Source organism: Sorex fumeus, unplaced genomic scaffold (genome assembly GCF_029834395.1).
Source record: "Sorex fumeus unplaced genomic scaffold, SorFum_2.1 ptg000047l, whole genome shotgun sequence".
NCBI lineage: Eukaryota > Metazoa > Chordata > Mammalia > Eulipotyphla > Soricidae > Sorex > Sorex fumeus.
Window position 1 is genome coordinate 7971724 of NW_026606104.1, and position 15754 is coordinate 7987477.

General features: G+C 39.5%; 1 protein-coding gene across 1 annotated transcript in view; it reads right to left on the reverse strand.

The window, feature by feature from the left end:
* CCDC18 (coiled-coil domain containing 18) overlaps positions 1-15731 on the reverse strand; it is a 78518-nt gene extending 62787 nt beyond the window's left edge. Inside the window, exons 1-5 of the mRNA XM_056123246.1 lie at positions 15566-15731; positions 11160-11295; positions 10470-10644; positions 5189-5347; positions 2012-2118 (exon numbers count right to left, since the gene is read on the reverse strand). Of these exons, the coding sequence (XP_055979221.1) occupies positions 2012-2118; positions 5189-5347; positions 10470-10644; positions 11160-11295; positions 15566-15674 (686 nt within the window). The 5' untranslated portion in view covers positions 15675-15731. The remainder of the gene's footprint in view (positions 1-2011; positions 2119-5188; positions 5348-10469; positions 10645-11159; positions 11296-15565) is intronic.
* Between the last annotated feature and the right edge of the window lie 23 nt (positions 15732-15754).

Here is a 15754-nt window from a genome sequence, read left to right on the forward strand (position 1 = left end):
AACAAAGGTATATCCATCACTTGTCTGCTAAATTTTGTTTTGTTTGGGGGCCATATCTGGTGGTGCTCAGGGCTCAGAGCTCACTCCTGGCTCTGCACTAGTGATCACTCCTGGCAGGCTTGGGGACCATATAGGGATTGAACCACATGAAAAGCAAGCACCCTTCCCTCTGTACTATTCCTCTGGCCCCTGCTAAGTTATTACAAAGAATATTTTCATTAAATGATTAATACACCTGAAATAAAGTTTGACTCACAGTCATATATTAGAACCATTACTGTATATTTTAGAAATTAGCCGAGGATGACATTATCACTATATCCAATGACTTTTCTGTTAATTACAGATATAAAAGTATTTTGAAGTATAAATTTTGGATAGAAAACACATTTTATAATTCGTTAATATATTTTTATAGACCTTATACTTAGTGGTGCCCAGAGATGACCAGCACCAGGTGTAGCAATCCCCAGGGGTGTAGGCCCTGCAGTGTGGGAACTGACCTCTGTCCTCACAGGCTAGGCATATGCTCTACCATATTCCCATCTCTTTTATTCTTTCTTTGGATGAAAATGTAATTAACTACCTAAAAATCAGGATAATAAAAATGAAAACTTATTTTTAATAAGATTCTGATAAATAGTCGTATATAAGAAATACACACAAAACAGTAGTCTCAGGGCCAAAGAGATAATACAGGGGTTAAGAAGCTTGCCTTGCATATGGCTGGCACCACATGCACTACAGAGAGTGACTGCAGAAGTGGGAGTGGTTCATCTCTGAGCACCTCTAGGTGTGCTTCAAATGCCCCTATCCCCCCCATCTCCCAACACACCTATACCTACACATGTCACACACAAAATGCAATGGTCTCCCTATAGAGTGAGAAGAAATTCACAGCCACCAAAAATGTAAAAGAACACAAGAATAAATTTAAAATATAAACTATAATAAGGATGTTATAATAAGAATGTCAAAAGTTCAGAGGTCATAAAAATGACTTTATTATGCAATCAAATCAGCTGCAAAACTTGTTAAATAAAATACTGACTGCAGGTACCCAAAAGAAAAGAGAGAGAACAAGGGGGAATGCCCTGCCACAGAGGCAGGGGGGGATGGGGGGGATGGGGGGTGGGAGGGATGTTGGGACCCGTGGTGGTGGAGGATGGGCACTGGTGGAGGGATGGGTACTTGATCATTGTATAACTGAAACCCAAGCACAAAAGTTTATAAGTCTATAACTGTACCTCATGGGGTTTCACTAATTTAAAAAAATATATATATATTTAATCATTAACATAAAAAATAAATAAATTTTATTTTTATTGAAAAAAAAATACTGACTGCAGTATCCAACATCCCAGAGTTTGTGATTTAGCAAATCTGAGTTAGGACCTAAGGTTTACATTTCTAAAGAGGTCTCAGATGATGCTAACACTATTGGTCCATTTTAATACTAAAATGGAATTAAGTATTCTTTAGTATATGTATAATTCTCATTTTATTCAAAGCACAAGAGAAAGAAAAATGATACAGTGCTTTTTTTCCAATCTTGCATTCTCTCTTAAACATTACTTCTTACTGACCTGTTTTCTCCACTTTGGAGAAGCCCATCTCTCTTCTCTCTTGAACACATATTCCTCTCTTTCTCTTCTCTCACATTCTCTCAGTAAACTTTTTTAAATAATGACTATTTTAAAAAATATATTATGATATGCCTGATCCTTGCATTTTACTTCTTGGGATCCAATTTGAAAGATGGTACATATACCTACTTAAGGCAAATTAACTAGTCCATACTTAATGAAAGCATGTAAATAAGCATCTTAACTTGGTCTTTTTTCTAATCTTTTTCCTTAGCTCCCATATACTGCATACATGCCAAAGTCATTATTTATCACGTGCAAAATCAGAGTTAACAAATTCTATAGTCTGGATGACAGGAATTGAGATATTAAAAAACAGTAGAAGCAGGAAAATAAAAATGTAAAGGTATAGAGAACATATTCACCTCAAAACTTTATCTTGAGCTGAAACTTCTGCTTCCAAATTTATAATATGTTCTTCTAAGATTGGCACATTGGCTGCCTGTTGTTGAGCAGATTCAAGCATAGAAATCTTAAACAAAAACAAAAAATTTAGAGAGCACTTCCTTTCAGAAAACAAATCGATCTACCTGGGTCATAGTTTCTTCCACTACCTGATGAGGCGGTTCAAGGGATCCCCAACTCATTAGTCACCTGTAAAGTTCAGCCTATCTGTTCCTAACGAGAAATCAAGAAAAAAAAATTTTCACATTAAAAAAACTGTAAGCACTATTCAGAATACTGAATATGCACAGAGTGCAGTATATGACATAAACAGCATTCTTTCCTTGTAATTTGGCAATTTTGGAAATCTACTTTAGAAATAATTACGAAGACCAAAAAGTTTTATGTTCATCAAAGCATTTCTTAGATGGAAATTGTCTTCAAAAGTACCCTGTTTTGTTAGAAAAATACAAAAGAAAAATAAAGCTTTCCCATAATTCCCTTAAAACAATATGCCTATAAATGTCTACAGTGAAAAAGGTAGGGATATGACCAGCAGCAAAGAGCAAACCTGGAATGTCTGAGATCTGCATTCGATCTTCAGCAAGGCATTAAAAAGCCTCATTATGGCTTGAGAGATAGAGCAGGTAGGGAGCCAGTCTTCAACGAGGCTGACCTGGATTTGATCCCAAGCACCCCATACTGTCTCTTGAGGCCTGCCATAAGTGAGCACCAAGCCAGGAGTAACCCCTGAGCATTGCTGGGTGTAGCCTAAAACCCAAAAGTAAATTAAAAATAAAAAGCCTCATTATAACCTTCAATCCACCTCAAATTAATATCAAAGGATAGTCTTTTTGTTTGTTTTGAGGTCACATATGGCAGTGCTCAGGGCTTACTCCTGGCTCTATGCTCAGAGATCATTCCTGGCTGTGTTAAGGGGACCATATATGGTGCTTGGAATTTTATCATTACAGTTCCTAAAGGAGTATATATGTGTGCGTGCATCTAGGTATACATACATATACATATGCACATACATATGTAAATATGTACATTTTTACATAAACATACAAGCATTTTTTTAATTTTTTAAAAAAAATTTAGAGCCGGGGAGGCGGGGTGCACACCTGTTGATGCGCAGGGTTTACTCCTGGTTCTGCACTCAGGAATTACTCCTGGCAGTATTCAGGGGACCATAAGCGATACCAGGGATGGAATATGAGTCAGCTGTATGCAAGACAAATACCCTAATACCCTACTGCTGTAATATCACTCCAACTCCCCTCCCAGTTTTTTAAAACCTTTGTTATAATGAAATCATTGTTTCCTTTGCTCTGAAATGTGTTAAACTACCAATTACATAGGTAACAGTTTTTGATGATGACCAAGAAATACTACTAAAGGCAGGGAAATAGCCCAAAGTGGCGGTGCACATGCTTTTCATGTGGGAGACCCAGGTTTGATACCTGGCACCACATGGTTCCTCAAGCACTGCCAGGGAGTGAACTGGGCTCAGTTCAAAAATAGAACAACAAAAATCTTCATGTGAGCCCATTATTTGGGTCTATCAAAATTTACTTTTTTTTGTGGTAGGTCACATCCTTGCTCAGAGCTTACTCCTGGCTCTGTGCTCTGGGATCACACCTGGCAGGGCTCAGGTGACCATGTGGGGTGCCAGGGATTGAACCCTTGTCAACCATGTGCAAGGCAAGTGCCCTATCCACTTCATAATTTACTTTTTATTTTTCCTTCTGTGCTTTTTGGGTCACACCCAGCGATGCACAGGGGCTACTCCTGGCTCTGAACCCAGGACTTACTCCTGGTGGCATTCAGAGGACCATCTGGGATGCCAGGAATCAAACCTGGGTTGGCTTCATGCAAGGCAAACACCCTACCTGCTGTACTATTGCTCCAGTCCCGCATTTTTTTTTTTTTTTTTTTGCTTTTTGGGTTACACCCGGCGATGCTCAGGGATTACTCCTGGCTCATGCACTCAGGAATCACTCCTGGCAGTGCTCGGGGGACCATATGGGATGCTGGGAATCGAACCTGTGTCGGCCATGTTGGCTGCGTGCAAGGCAAACGCCCTACCCGCTGTGCTATCGCTCCAGCCCCTCCAGTCCCACATAATTTACTTTTATTGGATCTATTATTAGACATTTTGGCGTCTTAAGATTTTTTATATAATAACAATCTTGAAGCAAAAATCAAAAACCAGAAACTATTTACATGAGACAGTTACTAGCTAAATTATATAATAATCACATGATGAAGCAAAGCTACCATGAAAAATAAACACTGTAGGGGACCAAAAAGAAAATACAGAAATTAAGGCCTTGCATATAACTGACTCTGGGTCAGTCCCCACAATTAACACTCCCTATGTACAGTTTATAAATACAGTTTAGAGGGGGCTGGAGAGATAGTAGAGCCAAGGAAGCTGTTTTACTATCTGGTGTGGCCCACACTCCCCGTTCCAAAAGAAGTCCCAGGAAAAGTAAATTATGTGCATCAGAAAATGCTTAAGCCATGTATAAAATAAAACTCTGGAAAAAAGGAAAACTGTTCAAGCTGAATTTACAAATTTACCCAGATGATTATTAAGATATATTCTAGAAGGTGAAAACCAGGTACTGTTTCTCTTTTTCCTATTTTTACGATTTTGGCAATGAAAATGCATTTTAAAAAGTAAGGAAAACTAATTTTTTTTAAAAAAAATTTTTGATTCTTGGGCAATACCAGTGATGCACAAGGGTTACTCCTTGCTCTGCACTAAGGAGTCACTCCTGGCGGTGCTTGGGGGGACCATACGGATATAGGGAAATCACACTTGGGCTGGCCATATGCAAGGCAAAATTCTTACCTGCTGTAATATCTTTCTAGTCCTGGAAAAACTAATTTCTTAGTATAAAAAAAATCCAAATTGATAAAAAGTTAAAATTGGTAAAAAGTTCTGATATACCTAAACATAGCTTATTTAAGTTTCCTTAATTCATTTTCAGATACTAAATATAAAATTGATTTTATAATGTTGTTACTATTTGTCACAATGAATATTATACACACTAAGCTAATATAAGGCATATGTTTATAATTATAATAAACTAAAATAATATAATTATTTTCTATTGACATAGTCACCACTTTAAGAAACATACTTTTGCTCTTGACTGTGCTAAATCAAAGTGGACAGATTCTAATTTAGTCATTAAAGAATGATTCTGTGAAACCAGACATGCATTCTGTTGCCTAAGTTTATTAAGTTTCTCTCGAAGACTTTTGATCTCTTGATCCATGGAGGAAGATGAATAAGGCATCTGAAAAATGAAAAAGAATAAGTTATTTTGGATTATGTATTAAGCATTAAATTCAATTTATAAAAAATGAAAAATTTTTAACTAAAATAAGTCAGAAAATGAGTAAGAAACGTAGTGACTATTGGGCGAAGATATACAAGACAATTAGCATTTCCTCCTCCACTGCTGGTGAAAATGTACAGTTTACAAATACAGTTTAGAGGGGGATGGAGAGTTACTACAGTCAATAAGGCACTTGCCTTGCAAATGGCTGACTTGGGTTCAATTCCTGACACTTCACTTGGTCCCCAAGCACTGCCAGAAGTGATCTCTGAGTACTAATCCCTGAATACTAAGCCTGGAGTAAGCACAGTCAAGTGTGGCCCCCAAACAAAACAACCAACAATTACAACAAAAATACGGCTTATAAATAAACATGTATTTTATAAAATTCCTGGGTATCCTGCAAAAATGCGAAGACCCAACCATATTGCTCCTGTGCACAATAAAGAAACTTCTACGTATAACACAAAATATGATAGTACCTTTGCCCCTTAAGATATAAAAATATTCATACCTATAGTTAAAATAGGTAAAATAAAAATCAACAATAATAAAAAATCCCAAATGTCTTCCAACAATAAACTGAATAGGTAAAGTACTTCTTACACTGTATATACATTTCTTTCTCTTTGTTTGTTTGGATTTTTTTTTTTTTTTTTGCATTTTGGGTCACACCCGACAATGCACAGGGGTTACTCCTGGCTCATTCATGCACTCAGGAATTATTCCTGGCGGTGCTCAGGGGACCATATGGAATGCTGGGAATCAAACCCGGGTTGGCCGAGTGCAAAGCAAATGCCCTACCCGCTGTGCTATGGCTCCAGACTCTGTATATACATTTCTATTACTCTTCAGAACACATATTTTGTATTTTATAAACATACAGGTTTTGAAGGCACGAGTCAAATTTTTAGAGTAATATATTTATATAATTCAAAAGTAAAAATGTCAAAAAAAAGTATACACAGAAGCCTCAATCCCCTTTAATAGGTAACCATTTTATAAGTTTACTGTTTGTAAATGTTTATAACACCAATCATAGAGTAATAAAAAAGGACACTACTTAAATAGATGAGTTACTGAGTTACAGAGTTTATTAAACCTTGTATTTCAGTATTTTTACGTGCATATATAAGCAATAGGACTGGACCAGGGGAGGTGAGCCCTGTGCTTAGTCACTGGCACTGCTGGCTAGGGCTCCACTCAAAACAAGAACAAAATTCTAACATGATGTATGGTTTGGCATTTTATATTTTTTCTAAGGACAGAAAAAATTTTCTCCATTTTTAGTTTTCTCTCTTCCCTCAGCTATGGTTTCTGTGGCATACTTATTCAATCTCCTACTACTGAACACTTTTCTAATTATCTGTCATAGCAATGCCTCTTTCTTTTTTTAAAAATTTTTTTATTAGTGAAACACCATGAGGTAGTTATAGACTTACAAATTTTTGTGCTTGGGTTTCAGTTATACAATGATCAAGTACCCATCCCTCCACCAGAGCCCATCCTCCACCACCACGGGTCCCAGCATCCCTCCCACCCCCCATTCCCCCCATTCCATCCTGCCTCTGTGGCAGGGCATTCCCCCTTGTTCTCTCTCTCTTCTTTTGGGTCCTGTGTTTTGCAAGACAGGCACTGAGTGGCAATCATGTTGGTCTATAGTCTACTTTCAGCATGCTTCTCCCACCCTGGGAGGATCCTCACAACACCCTTTATTTGGTGCTCTCTTCTCTATCTGAGATTTGCAACATAACTCTACTGTAGCACTGTCCTCCCCTTTGTTCACTGATTTGCTCAAGCAGGCACCAGTAACATCTCCATTGTGAGAATTGTTGTTACTGTTTTTGGCATATCAAATATGCTACGGGGAGCTTGCCAGGCTCTGCTGTACAGGTGGGATACTCTTGGTAGCTTGCCGGGCTCTCCAAGAGGAACGGAGGAATCAAACCTGGGTCAGCCTGGCAAATGCTCTACCTGCAATGCTATCACTCCAGCCCAACTCTACTGCAGTTTTCTAAAAATGGGATTTTCAAAGGTAAGCATACCTTGGTGATTTTTGTTTGTTTGCTTTTGTCCCACACCCAGCAGTGCTCAGGGGTCACTCCTGCTTGTGCTTAGGAATCCCTCCTGGTATGGCGCAGGGGACCATATGTGGTACTGGTGATCGAACCCTGGTTGGCCATATACAATGCCATGTCCACTATACAATCTTTCTGAGCTCCACACTGGTGATTTTGGTAAATATTATTAACAAGTGCCTTCCTACTAAAAATGTTTGAGAATGAGTGCCTATTTCCCCCTAACTTCAACAACAAAGTACAGTATAAAAAGGACTGTGACCTAAGAGGAGTTTCAACATAAATCTCATTTTAAATGATTTGAACAACTTTTATTTTGTTTGAAGATTTTTTTCCACACATGTATTTTGCTCCCCTTTTAGACTTTTTATTTTCCAGGAATTCTTTACATATTAGATAAACTCTTTGTCTTTAATAGAATTATTATTATTTTTCCCCATTAATCTTTGGTTTAACTGAGGGCAAAGATTTTAACTAAGAAATAGGGGCTGGAGAGATAGTACAGCAGGTTCAATAGAGGTTCAATCCCTGGCATCCCATATAGTTCTCTGAGCAATGCCTGGGGCATTTCCTGAGTATAGAGCCAGGTGTAACCCCTAAACATTGTGGGGTGTGACCTAAAATCTAAAACAAAAAAGTAAAACAAAAAGAAATGTGCATATAAACTTATAATATAAAACATATATTTTATATTTATAAAGAATGATTAGAACTTGAGTTAAGTTAATGATAAAATTTCCCAAGCACAGCAGTAGGGTGTTTGCCTTACATGCAGCCAGCCTGGCCAAGCCGGGTTCGATTCCTCTGTCCCTCTCAGAGAGCCCAGCAAGCTATCGAGAGTATCTTGGCCGCACAGCAAAGCCTGGCAAGCTACCCGTGATGTATTGGATTTGCCAAACACAAAAACAAGTCTCACAACGGAAATGTTACTGAGCCCGCTCAAGCAAATCGATGAACAATGGGAGAACAGTGACAGTGAATCTTTGTAGACATGGAATTTGAATTCATTTTCAAAAATGTTGTTTCAAACATCTTCCTTAAGCAGTTAAGTGACTTTCTTACAAAAGGACAATCTCAGGGCCAGAGCAATACTACAGTGGGGAGTGTGTTTACCTTATAAGTGGCCAACCTGGGCTTGATTCCCAGTATCCCATATGGTCACCAGAGCACCTCAAGGAGTAATTCCTGAATGCAGAGCCAGGAGTAACTCCTGAGCATTGCTAGGTGTGACTCAAAAAGCCAAAAACAAACAAAAACAAAACAGAAAAATCATAAAAGGCAATCTCTAGAGAAGGACAGAGAAGGAAAGAAATCAAGGAAGGGGTGAAGAAAGAAGCAGAGAAAAGGAAGTAAGAGGCAAACAGGGGTCAGGATTTCAGTTATACTGGTGATGTGGGAGAATGGTATAGCTATATATGACTCAACAACATTGAAAAGATCTAAGCTGCAACCACTAGAACTTTGTAATGTGTCTATTAAGATAACAGGTGATGGTGGGGGTTGGAATATGGGAACACTGGTAGAAAGAAGTTAGCACTGGTCGTGGGATTGGTGTTGAAATGCCTAAAACTCAACTATCAACTTTGTAAATCATGGTTCTTTAATCAAACAAGAAATTATTTAAAAACAAAACCCAAAAGACAACCTCATAATTGTTAGCTTTCTGAAGTCAGGAGAGCAAATTTTCAACTAGATTATGAAATACAGATATATCTAAATGTACATATGTGTATTAGGGGCAGGGTGAAAAAAGAGAGAGTAGAATGGGAGATAAAAGCACTACAAAAGGAAGAACAAACACAGATAGGTAGATAGTATAGCACAGTAAGAGATAGGGCGAGGAGAAAGAACAAGTGTTTGTTCTCCAAACAGGGAAAGACCTCTGATGTCATTCACACAATTTAGGGGTAAGGAAGCTGGAGGATAGGACAGTGGATTGGGCATATGCCTTGCATGTGGCCAGGTTCGATCCCTGGTGTCCCATATGGTACCATAAGCCCTACCAGGAGTGATCCCTGAGCCTAGACCAAGGAGTAAGCCCTGAGTATAGCATAGTATGGCCTCAAAACTAGAAACAGAAAGAGAAAATTTAGGTATATTAAAAAGAGAATAGTTCCACATTATTAAATACCTTATATCCAAGTTAAACATTTAAGTATACTTTAAGCAGTTTATAAATAATGTACATGACACAGTGCCAAAATCAAGGGAATTATAATTTACTTGAGAAAACAAAACATCTAATTGCAAAAATTATAAATATAGACATTTAAAAATAGATTACTTGGGGCTGGAGAGATAGCACAGCAGGTAGGGTGTTTGCCTTGCACGCGGCCGACCCGGGTACGATCCCATGCATCCCATGTGGTCCCCTGAGCACCGCCAGGAGTAACTCCTGAGTGCAGAGCCAGGAGTAACCCCTGTGCATCGCCGGGTGTGACCCAAGAAAGCAAAATAAATAAATAAATAAAAACAACAAAAAAAAGATTACTACATCAAATAACTACTTTGTTAGGAGGTACTTCACTATCACTATTACTATCACCCCGTTGCTCATCTATTTGCTTGAGCAGGCGCCAGTAATGTTTCCATTCATCCCTGTCACGTTCTAGTGTAGCATGATGGCATATTGGGGGCTCTTTCAGGGTCAGGGGAATGAGGACCATCGTTGTTACTGTTTTTGGCATATTGAGTACGCCACGGGTAGCTTGCCAGGCTCTGCCATGCAGGCGGGATACTCTCAGTAGCTTGCTGGACTCTCCGAGAGAGATGGAGGCTTTTGGGGCAGCCTTTAATCACCTTTCCAGGTGTTCCCAGTCAGGCATATAGTAAGGCATATATAATATTAATACTTATTATATTTAAATTCAACAAATTGTGAGTATCAGAGTAAAGTTCTATGGAAAAGATAAGACAGTTAAGAAAATACTGAAATAAAAATTCCTAAGGCAACAATTCTAAAACCAAGACTACTTTGAAGGAGACATCCAAAAGAGAATAACCTTATTGCTTGTCTTTTTTTGAAAATCAGTATTATTATTGTTCACTTTACAGATTTTTTTATAAGGTGAGTAGTTCAAAAGTCCAAGGTGGTTAGGTTGAGAAAGATCTTCCAGAAGGAACCTTTCACCCCTTGACAGATTGGAGGCATAATCGGAATTTTCACTTGGACTACCACTAGTGAGAGAGAGAAAAAAAGCATACATTTTAGTTCTTAGTTTACTATTAACTCAAAATACAATTATGATAATAAAGTATTATGTCCCAAACAGAAATCTTGTATCAAATCCTAAAATATTAAAGATATTCTAATAATATTGGGGCTGGAGCGATAGCACAGCGGGTAGGGCGTTTGCCTTGCACGTGGCTGACCCGCGTTCGATTCCCAGCATCCCAAATGGTCCCCCGAGCACTGCCAGGAGTAATGCCTGAGTCCATGAGCCAGGAGTAACCCCTGTGCATAGCTGGGTGTGACCCAAAAAGCAAAAAATAAATAAATAAATAAATAAATAAAGATATTCTAATAATATTTAACTGCTTCTCTAATTCTATTTTTTCTTAAACTGAGTCATATTCAAAATTATAGAAAATTATTTCCTATTCTAAAGACATATCAAACACTGTCAAAAACAAAAAATAAAATTCATAGACTTTGCATTAAAGTCATATGAATTCTATGTGATTTAATTTACCTGTATAACTCTTCTCCCACATTCTGCAAACTCCATTCTGTTCTCTTCAGTTCATGTCTTAAGGAAGCAACATTTGCAAGCAAACTTTCTTCTTCATTGTCTTTGTTATATAAGTTTGATGAACTAGATTCCATTTCTTAAAAAAAAAAAAAAATTCTTGTACCTTGCCTGAAAGAATTCTTGGTGGCGATCAAAATATTTTCACACTAACAGAATTTATTTCTCTAGATCAAATGTTCAGAAATCTTTCATAGTTATTTAAAATAAAATAAAATACAGTGACAACAAATTTCTCTGTAGCTCAAAGCCGTAACAAAAAGTTTGATTGGTTACTACTGTTCCCTCTTTCAAAGCACATTTAATCCCCAAACAATGCTGTGAAGTAAATATTTTTATTCCACATTAAAAATTAAGACAATTAAAGAACTTACTCAAAGTGGGCCAGAGAGATAGTACAATGTGTAGGGGATTTGCCTTGCACAAGAGTGACCAGGGTAAGATCCCCAGAACACCACATGTTCCTCTGAGCCTGCCAGGAGTGATCCCTGAGTAAGTGATCACTGAGGAGTGATCCTCAGGGGTAAGCTCTGAGTACTGCCAGGTGTGGCCTAAAAAACCCAAAATCAAAAACACACACACGAAAAAAACATACACAGAGTCACACAAACTGCCAATGGTGAACCCAAGATTTGAACCTGGGTTATTAGAATCCAAAGACTCTTATGTCAAACTGCAATTCTCAAGTTTTACAGCTCAATTTCAGTATGAGGTGTTTTAACTTCCATCATCAATCACATTACTGGCTCTGGATATTTGATAAAGTCTGTATCATTACAGTCATTTATATTCTCTTCTCTTCTGTTTGAGATTTTGGGCCACACAAAGCTGCTCAAGAATTACTCCTAGTGGTTTGTGAAGTTGGAGTGGGAATCTAACTCAGCTCGGCCACATACAAGCAAGTACTTAACCCCTTCATGCACTGTCTAGCCCCCAACATTCATTTATATTTTTAAAGGCAATTTATGAACAGATAAAGATGATCACTTTCCCTCACAATGGTTGTAAACTTTTAAAAACAAATTAACATCAAAACTCCAGAGATTAAAATGATGGGAGGTTAATTTAGAAATTTATGAAGCCTTTGGCTCTTAAACTATTTAACATCGTGAATCTCTACTAAATATCTTTGCAGCTAAAATCCTGATAGAAAACATATAAATAATTTCTATCTTTGAATCGCATGTCCCCCAAGCACCATCAGGGGTCACTTCTGACCCCAAGCACCACTATTGGTCACTTCAGAGCCAGGAGTAAGCCCTGAATACTGCTTTGGCCCAAATAATCTCCCCCAAACTAAGACCTATAATTATATTAAAACTTCTACTTTAATACAATAAAACTGGGGCTTTTATAATCACTACTACAGCTGTAGAGCTTTCTGTAATTTAAAGTTAATATTGATTTTCAGATAACATTTACCTTTGTTACTGTATCATCTTTCACTCATCCTTCTGGAATTTTGAACACATCTCAAGCTCTTAAAAGGTCAGGAGCTCTGCCCTTGGGAGAGGATCCCTACCCCTCCTAAGCCCCACAGTCATACCCATACCCCACAACAGTTGCCATACAAACTGGTCCAACTTCACCGCTTCATGACTCATCTCTGCAGAGATGCTAAACCAAAGAAACTCCCAGGGACACCAGTTTTTCTTTTTTTTCTCTTTGGGTCACACCCGGCGATGCTCAGGAGTTACTCCTGGCTCTGCACTCAGGAATTACTCCTGACGGTGCTCGGGAGACCATATGGGATGCTGGGAATCGAACCCGGGTTGGCTGCTTGCAAGGCAAACGCCCTACCTGCTGTGCTTTCACTCCAGCCCCAAGGGACACCAGTTTTGGGGCTGAAAACTCTGGGGTCTTGGAGTGGGTGGGTTGTCAGTCTACCTTTGCCTCTACTGTTGAAAGCCCCAGCAGACAGACTCTGGCCATCTAAACAATGGCCCAGCTTCACAACTAATCTCTGAAGAGATGTCAAGCCAAGCTGATGAAATTCATGGGTACACCTGTCTTTGGGCTAAAATCTCTGGGGTTCTGTAAGAGGGGGGTAATCAGAGAATCATCCCAGTTTGACAGATCCTGGAGTTTCTGGAACTACACCTCCAAATTCCATTATAGTGATAGTCCAGAAGGAAGAAAGCAAATTAGATGGGAAAGTAGCATAGAAGCCAGCTAGATTCAATAAAGTAAAAGCAGTAACAGATGGCAATAACAGCTCAGTAAATCCTCAGTGGCTTTAATAATCCCATTGTGATATACAATAATTTTCAAGCTTTCTTTTACTGAATTATTTTTTTCATAATTCCACTTACCATTTTGTTCTAACAAGCAATATAAAATAATTTTGTGCCTGTCAAGGGGGTAGGCTTGGAGATGGATAGGAAACTGGGGACAATGGTGGAGGGAAGGTCACACTGGTGGTGGGACTGGTGTCGTAACAATGAATGTCCGAAACAACTATATTATGAACAATTTTGTAAACCATGCATTTAAAAAAAGGTTTTAAAATTAAAAAAAAAAAAGGTCAGGAGCCCTGTGTATTAACAGTAGCACTGTAGCACTGTCCTCCCGTTGTTCATCCATTTGCTCGAACAAGCACCAGTAATGTCTCCATTGTGAGACTTGTTACTGTTTTTGGCATATTGAATACACCACGGGAGCTTGCCAGGCTCTGCTGTGTGGGCGGGAGGTAGCTTGCCAGGCTGTCGGAGAGGTGTATTATCAGTAGCTCGACATTTTCATTGAATAAGTCATGGGGCTGGAGAGATAGCACAGCGGGTAGGGAGTTTGCCTTGCATGCGGCCAACCCAGGTTCGATTCTCAGCATCCCGTATGGTCCCCCGAGCACTGCCAGGAATAATTCCTCAGTGCATAGCCAGGAGTAACCCCTGTGCATCCCCGGGTGTGACCCAAAAAGAGAAAAAAAAACGAGTAAGTCATAATTACTAAATACCCTTCCTTCCCCTCATCCAGATAATACAGTGTGAAAAATTATATTCCACCTCAAATTTCTAAGATAAAGACAGATTAAAAAGAAAGTTCTCATCTTACTATATGAACTGTAGCAAAAAATTAAATGAGATGGTATGGAATCTTAGAAAATAAACTTCCTAACCTCTTTCCCTTTTTGGCTCCACAAATCAGCTTCTATTTTAAGTGAGAAACTCTCCCAGACAAAAGGCAATGTATCAGGTCCCCAGTCTGCTTTATCTTTTTGACAACTCTCTCTCTACAGGCCAGCAAAAATAAAACAGATCATGGATATTGAAGCAAAATTCTAAATTGCCATTCCATGCTGTTTTCACAGAACTAGGTTTTCTGTCTAGACTCTCCTGTATATTTTATTTAATTATTATTATTATTATTATTGCTTTTTGGGTCACACCCGGCAATGCACAGGGATTATTCCTGGCTCATGCACTCAGGAATTACTCCTGGCGGTGCTCAAGGGACCATGTGGGATGCTAGGAATCGAACCTGAACCTGGGTGGGCAGCATGCAAGGCAAACGCCCTACCCGCTGTGCTCCAGCCCCTCCTGTATATTTTAAAACGTAAGAATCTTCAACGTCTGATATATCAGTGAATACATGTGATATTCAAATATTCCTATATTCCTAGTGGGTCATTGTCCAAGAGTCCTCCCCCTTCTACCTCAAAGGTTAAAATTCTATTCTGGGGCTGGAGAGAACTCAAAGAGCGAGGGTTGTGCGTATATTTAGCAATCTGAAGGCCAGGGATGGACCCCCAGCAGTACAAGGTTTCCCAGGCCACCAGGTGTGGGTTCCTAACCCCTGCCCCCAAAAAAGTCGATCACCACTGACTATGCCGAGGAATAAAAGCATATGGCGCTACCCAACAGGTCCTGAATCACGTCATCTCTGGATTCAATAACATAGTGTTTTTGTTTAAGTACACGTGCATCCATCGTGTCCAAGAACAAAGATTCTTCCTTAAGTTAACGGGACGGGAGGTGGGGATTCCTCCTTCTGCAAAGAGTTTACAGGTTTTTTGTTTGTTTGTTTGGTTGGTTATTATACCGATCAGTTCTCAAGGGCTTTACTTCTGGCTCTCTGCTCAGGGGACCAGACAGGGTCAGTTGCTTGCAAGGCCGTGTCTGACCCACAGCACAACATCTCCCGCCCGGAGTTCACAACTTTATGCGGCCAGTCCTGTATCATGAACTGATGCCACGTTCTCTGGAAGAGGTTATGGAAAAGAAGATAACCATCCTCTCCGATTTTTCTCCAACTAAAATACAACCAAAGGAAGCGCGTCCAAACAGAACGGGACAAAACTCCCCCCACCCCACGAAGGTCGGTTTCCATCCTCCCAGGGACAAGCGGCTCACCACCCAACTCGGAGCCTGGGCAAAAGATCCAGCTGACGATGGCGCACGCCGCGCTCTCGCCAGCGCCTGGAAGCCTTGGACCGCCTCCTGGCCCCGGGCGTGGAAGCATCAGACACCACGCGTGGGAACAGCGAACCCCCGAGCAGCGGCGAGTTCGAACGGCCGCGGGAGCCGTTGGGGGACGCCCGG